Source organism: Erythranthe guttata, chromosome 14 (genome assembly GCF_056151865.1).
Source record: "Erythranthe guttata isolate IM_541 chromosome 14, IM_541, whole genome shotgun sequence".
NCBI classification, from domain to species: Eukaryota; Viridiplantae; Streptophyta; class Magnoliopsida; order Lamiales; family Phrymaceae; genus Erythranthe; species Erythranthe guttata.
The window spans coordinates 18,728,222-18,735,343 of record NC_142546.1 but is presented as its reverse complement, the minus strand read 5'-3'; the positions used below and the strand labels follow the sequence as shown (position 1 = coordinate 18,735,343).

At 31.4% G+C, this 7,122-nt stretch overlaps 1 protein-coding gene across 1 annotated transcript; it reads left to right on the top strand.

Annotated features, from left to right (window-relative positions):
- Positions 1-2,351: 2,351 nt before the first annotated feature.
- LOC148765357 (plasma membrane, autoregulation-binding site, misato segment II, myosin-like, tubulin/FtsZ protein) lies at positions 2,352-6,674 on the top strand. Its single transcript, XM_088813570.1, has 9 exons — positions 2,352-2,710; positions 2,922-3,023; positions 3,100-3,145; positions 3,247-3,322; positions 3,608-3,938; positions 4,280-4,529; positions 4,751-4,996; positions 5,076-5,201; positions 6,089-6,674. The coding sequence occupies exons 1-9, from the start codon at positions 2,639-2,641 to the stop codon at positions 6,574-6,576; spliced, it is 1,737 nt and encodes a 578-aa protein (XP_088669696.1). The 5' UTR covers positions 2,352-2,638; the 3' UTR covers positions 6,577-6,674.
- The last annotated feature ends 448 nt before the right edge of the window (positions 6,675-7,122 follow it).

The following is a 7,122-nucleotide window of genomic DNA, read 5'->3' as shown; positions in this document are numbered from 1 at the left end:
TGTCCAACTACTTGGCACGGCACACACTAAGGTCACCATTACAAAATTTTAGAAGTAGTTGTGTCCCACGACTTTTGGATTTGTCATTCATATTGTGACATGACGGACGCAAATAATGATATTAATGTTAGATCATTCGCCACATATTCGACAAACATATATGAGGGAATGCCTCAAATCAGTTATACATAATAATAATAATAATAATAATAATAATAATAATAATAATAATAATAATAATAATAATAAAAATAATAATAATAATAATAATAATAATAATAATAATAATAATAATAATAATAATAATAATAATAATAATAATAATAATAATAATAATAATAATAATAATAATAATAATAATAATAATAATAATAATAATAATAATAATAATAATAATAATAATAATAATAATAATAATAATAATAATAATAATAATAATAATAATAATAATAATAATAATAATAATAATAATAATAATAATAATAATAATAATAATAATAATAATAATAATAATAATAATAATAATAATAATAATAATAATAATAATAATAATAATAATAATAATAATAATAATAATAATAATAATAATAATAATAATAATAATAATAATAATAATAATAATAATTTATTTTAAGTTTATAATTATATGCAAAATATTATATATAAATTAGTTTAGTTATTTCTAAAATTTCTTAAAAAAAAGGAAAGCAATAATAAGAAACATTAAATTTTAGAATTTATAAATTATATTCAAAAAAAACAAAAAAAAAAAACCTAAACAACAATAAAAAAGACAGCAAATGAAAATAACAAAATGAAAAGAAACAAAAAAAAAAAAGTGTACAAAAAACATTTAACCAAAAGAAAAACCAGAAGGAAGTGCGGGCACCGTGCGTTGAGGCGCGTGAAAAAAGGGTGGGGGACCCGATTAAGGGCTAAGGCTCCGTTTGATAGAATTAAGCACTGAATGCTGAATGTTGAATACATAACTGAATGGTTAAGATCAGTGTCTGAATACTTCATGTTGAACGTTTAGACTTGTTTGATAACTAAAAACATATTGTTTCTTAATAATGTAATTTTACTGTACTTGCCCCATATTTTTGAATATATATATTTATTCATAAACAAAATTATCAATAATATTGTATCTGAATAGTGTAATTTTAATGTATGAGCCCCATATTGTTGAATATATATTTATTCATAAACAAAATTATCAATAATATATAAATAAAAATTCAATGACCATTGCAATTATTAATATTATACATTTTTATTATAAAAACAAATATTGTAAATGAAATTACATATATAAATGTTCAATGGCTTAATTCCACTTTGCACCCTTGAAATATACCATTTTGGCACTTTGTACCCTCAAAAAATAATAATAGCACTTTGCACCCTCAAAACACAATAAATCATTCACAATGCACCCTCAATTGAATAATAAAGGCAATTTTATTTTTCATTGGTGTTTTTCTTTTTGGGGTACAAAATAAAAAAAAATGTTGTTTTCTTGAACCTCAAACCTAATTTCGAGCGGACAAAGTGCGAAAAAATAAAAATTACACCGGATTATTTAAAAAAAACTACATTATCTTACAAAAGAAAAATAAAAAAAATAATCTTTTATCACTAAATTATTCGATTGTGGATCTTTTATGTCACTGTTTGTAAAATATTAGGTGAAAATATTTGGAAGAAAAAATAATTTTCAGATAACTTGATAACGTAATAGCTGAATGAATTTTTTTCGTAAAATATTTAATTTTGATAAAACAATATAATTTTTAAATATGTTGATGGAATGTATTTTTATTTTTGAACTTTATAGTTTCAAAATAATTGATGAATAAAAAAAATATTTGACATTTGGCATCCTAAAAAAATATCACTACAAATATTAAATTTATATTTTTTAGCTTTAAAAAATCATTTGGGGTGCATTATGCATGATTTATTGTATTTCAAGGGTGCAAAGTGCTATTAATTTATTTCGAGGGTGCAAAGTGCCAAAATGGTATATTTCAAGGGTGCAAAGTGAAATTAAGCCAATGTTCAATATTTAAGATAATTATAAAATAATAAAATAATTTAATAGAAAACATAGCTCACTTTTCGAAACCTCTGGCAACCAATGTTATCAGAACCGGACCGGACACAAAACCGGATAGACATTCGGGTCACGGTTAGACCTATTCAACCGGGTTCGACCCGGGTTTTTTATTATTTCTTTATTTTTATTTTTTTAATTATTTTATTAATATTAAACTTTAAAAATACTATATTTGTATATATCTTTTTCCACATTTTTCATATTAATACCATATACCTCACTTCATTTTACTTTATTTTATTTTTTTATTTACATTTTTTTATCTCTCATCTCCATGACTCTCTCTCTTCCCACTTCTTTTTTCTTTCTCCTTCACGTTGACAGCCTCTCTCTCTCTCTCTCTCTCTCCTTGAATCCAAAAATCCTTCATCCTTCCTTACCTCCGTTTCTTTTATTTTTCTCTCTATTTTTCCCATTTCTTTCTCAATTTCCAGCCTCCGACCACCGTAGTCAAGAGCAAAGCCGCTGTGTTCGTCTCTCACACAAGCAAAGCAGCACAACCAAAATCTCAAAACCATGAAGGAAATCGTGACAATCCAAGTTGGAAGCTATGCAAATTTTGTGGGCTCTCACTTCTGGAATTTCCAGGTACAAGAGATGTTCAATCAATCTCTCTTTTACTTGTGTTTTTTTGCTGTGCCTGCCATGTGTTTGATGTATTGACCGCACCACCCCTTACTCTCAATACTAACTTAAATCTTAATTGTTTTCTTGAAATGATTCTGGGAATGTTCTTTTGGAGTTGTGATTTTCATTTCATGGTAAAAAGTTGACATTTTTTTGTTTGATGTGTTGGAAGGATGAGTTGCTTGGATTGGCTGACAGCCCTGAGAGTGATCTCATATTCAAAACCCACGACCTTAACATGGACGCCTTTTACCGAACCGGTGAAACCGACAAGGTCAGTTTCTTTGCAATTAAGCTTCTTTTCTTCTAGTCTTCATTGTTTCTTATGATGTATTTACTACTGTGTCCAGGGTATTCTTACGTACACTCCTCGCTTGGTTTCGGTGGATTTTCAAGGTACAAGATTCATTATTATTACCGTGTACAAATAAATCTCTTGAATTTGCCGTAGATGGATAAGCTTCTCTTCTAACAGAGATATTGAACTATCTGAACAGGGTCGTTAGGATCAGTGAGTTCACGCGGAACTTTGTACGGCGAGGCCCCAGAAACATCGATCGATAATTTAGCATGGTGAGACCTCAATGTTTCTTTCGTGTCTTGCTTTAGAACTGTGCAGTAAATAGATGGCAGAGTCACTTATTGAATGACGCCGTTTTTACCATTTTGCTTAGCGTTCGTTGCAATTTCTATCCTGATTTTAACAATACCATTGGCATGATTTCCGTGCTAATATTTTGTTCTATTTATGTATGCTCCTTGAAATATTTGTGTTCTTTTAGATGTAAGACTGAATTGCTTTTATTGTCCAATTCGGCATTTACGTGGATTTATTTAATAGCTCCAGTCAATTTGTAGGACAGGTCCTGTAACAACACATACATCTCAACCTTTAAAGAAGAACTTGTTCTTGAAAAGTTTGTACATGGAACAGAATGAAAACGATTCCCATACCGAAGTTGAAGATAAGGACATTGTCGAATCTTTGGAAAATGGAGTCGAGCATTGGACGGACTTCTCGAAAGTTCACTATCACCCTCAGAGTCTGTACGAATTAAGTGGATTATGGATAGATTTAAATTCTTTTAACAATTATGGAATTGGAAGAGATTCATTTTCTGGGGGTCTACACGCTGAAGAAATTAACGAGAGGCTTCGTTTTTTTCTTGAAGAATGTGACAGTCCACAGGTAAGTCATATTCTAACTTACGTAATTTTTATTCTCGTATTACATTTTTTAGGATTGCCGTCTTTTTGCCTCGTTTAAGTGCACTTGATTATCCCCCCCCCCCGGCACACAGACACCTTCAGTTTTCCTTTTCGAGAAAATATTTTACTGTAAATGGGAAAAAACTTTTGGAAATCCATCCAAATGGGGCATAATTTAATATTTTCGGAGAGTTTTTTTTTTTTTCGATTGCATTGGAACTGAGGCTCATACTTTACTCTTTATAGACTCGATTGTTTTGTGCTGTGTAAATTATTCGTCTTTCTATGGTGGTGAAATTCTATTTATGTTTCCTTTAACAGGGAATACAATTTATTGTTGATGATTATGGAGGATTCTCTGGTGTGGCAGGCGAGTTTTTAGAAAACATAGCAGATCAGTACACAAATATTCCGGTGTTACTGTACTCTGTTCGTAGTCCCGACTTGTGCGGAGATTCCACAAATCGAAAGATGACAGTATCTCGTAAACTTCACGATGCAGTTTCATTTGCAAAGCTAGCATCTTTTTGTAAATTGATTGTCCCTCTCGGTTTGCCATCCCTGCATACAAGTAAGCATTATATGAGATTGTTGTATTTATTTTATTTTTTTGGCCACAAGAAAAAAATAAAATAAAAAATTGCGAGATACTAATGAGTATAGAGCAACGATAAGTTCACGAGACCTTTGTTAGCTTCGACTTTTCGATTCTTTAATTGACTCCTTGCAATTTTCTTATTAATATTTAAAAAAAAAAACTCTTATTTATTTATTATTTAAAAAAAAATGAAGGTAGAATTGCGAAGTATCTGTGTCTGGATGACAGCAAGGCATACCACTCGAGTGCAGTTTATGCATCCGCAATACACTCAATCAGTCTACCTTTCAGAATGCAACCAATTGGGCCAAGTGCACAATTAAGCAACACATGCGGTGAACTGAATATAAACGACCTTGTAAAAATGTTAGCGGGTCAGGGTCGGCAGAATATGGTTACTATTTTGGACGTTGCTATGCCGCCACCTTCTTTGATGACAGGTATACTATTTTTTTATATTCTCTTTATTTCGAATTAGCTGCTTTTTGCTGAAATATCAAAATAATGTAAATCAAACAGATATCAAAAAAGTCGAGCAAAAATCTTTGTTGGAGATTTTGCAGCCATTGACACCAGAAACATCACAAGATGTTGAAGATATGCATTCTTTGGAGTCCGTCACTGTTCATGGAGCCTTTGCATCAGGTGATTTTCCGAATTAATTATGCGCGTTTCTCTTGCTCTTGGATATCTATCATGAATTTGTGTTTTAAGAAGCTTAGAGGGGGGGGGGGGGGGGGGGGGGGGGGGGGGGGCTTATTGGTCTTTTCTCGTTTTTAAAACCTTATTTTGGACATCTATTGTTTATCATAAATTGTAGCCGGTACGCCTGGATTATATAAAAATGAAATGCAGATTGGCTCATGAATCCCCAAAAATTAGCGATCTCATGTTTATAATCTAGGGCCCCGTTTGGTTGCCAAGATAAGCCAAGATTAACTAAATAGTTGGACTTAATTTGATGTTTGGTATCCCCTATAAATTGCCGGGTCGACCCGCCAAAATTATGTAATCATGGCTTATCTTGCCTTCGAGTGTGTTTTTTTTGTTGGACGTCCAATAAAATAATTGGGTTTCATTAGACAATTTAATCTTATCTTGGCAACCAAACGGGGCCTAGGGATACTAAAGGGTATATATTTCGATTTGAAAAGACAATAGTTGCGCACATGTTGTGAATTCCGGCTGAAATCGCCCGAAAATAAAGAATATGTGGCAGCGTGGCACAAAATAACGAGTCCAGGTGCCAACGTGCAACTTCTTTTTTTGTTAAGGTGGCAAAGTGCAAAACGTGAATAAGTTGTGGTGGCGAAATGCTATTTACCTTATTATGAAATAGTTTTACATAACTGTTGCTTGATAGAGAGAGATATTAGTAACAGTGAATTTTGTAATTGATGAATTTGGAATTTAGATATAAGCCGTAATATTGGAAATTCTGTGAAATTGACAATTTCTCTAGCTGATAGAAAGGCATATTTGATGTTTTATTATTATTATCTTTTTTTAATTTCTTCATTAATTAATATCAGGATGCGAAAGAGCGTCGGTTTCTCAAGTAAAAGAGGCAGTGCAGTCGGCATATATAAATGCAGTTAAAAGACCCAAATTCTCTCATCTGTCAGTATCTCAATGCCCACTTCCAATACCGCTGCCTTTCCCTTCAATATTCGGAAACCTTGTTGGTCGAAATGGTGAGCTGCTTTCTTTGGATAATAATAATAGTAATAATAATAATAAGGGCATTTTGGACAATTCAAGTTCAAGAAGAGGGTCGCTTGAAGTGCACTCCATCCCCATGGCAGCAAGGCTGCGCTCAAGCATCGCTGTTTTGCCATTTGTCGAGAATCGATTGGGCAATCTTCGTAAGTTTGGTATTGCGAGAGGAGCATTAGGGAGTGAGATACTCACAAGTTGGGGATTCGGGAAAGATGATGCTCAAGATCTTGCAGAGACATTGTCGAACATGGTACTCACATTAAAACCCTATTCTCAAGGCTCATCATCAGATTCTGATTAAATACTCTTACTTGTTTCAACAGACTTTTGTTCCCGAATATAAATCATTTTTTTTTAATATATGCTTTTCTTTTAGTGAAGAATCACTTCCGATTCCAATTCCAAAAGTTACGAAAATTTTACTAAGACGTTGTTGTACGTTAATCACTATTAAATTTTATCAACTCGATAATAGGGACTTGTAAGATGTTGGTTTGACAAGATTCGTACTTACTTAGAAACCCGTTTCATTAAATTATTGGGTAATTTTCGTCTATTTTCCCGAATTTTGTCTTTTTGGCAAGTACAATTCCAAACGTTTAACATTTTGGTATATACACCCTTTCATCCATTTTTCCGTTCGTGGTCAGCTAGTTTTAGAAAAATTATATATAAATAAAGAAAGAAAGAAAAAGGTTAACTTGAAAATTAACTCTCAAATCTTAATTTTCTCAAATTTTTTGGACATCATTTTTCAATATTTATGAAAATAATATAATGAAATGGCACACATGGAAGACCTTTTCATTAGTGTTTATTTTTTTTTATTTTTTTTTTATAATAAGTT

What these genes read in the sequence shown, in the direction of transcription:
- LOC148765357 (XM_088813570.1), top strand. Translation starts at nt 2,639, where the DNA reads ATGAAGGAAATCGTGACAATCCAAGTTGGAAGCTATGCAAATTTTGTG. An exon ending in TCGATCGATAATTTAGCATG is followed by an intron (nt 3,323 to 3,607) that starts GTGAGACCTCAA and finishes GTCAATTTGTAG; the next exon opens with GACAGGTCCTGTAACAACAC. An exon ending in GCCACCTTCTTTGATGACAG is followed by an intron (nt 4,997 to 5,075) that starts GTATACTATTTT and finishes TAAATCAAACAG; the next exon opens with ATATCAAAAAAGTCGAGCAA.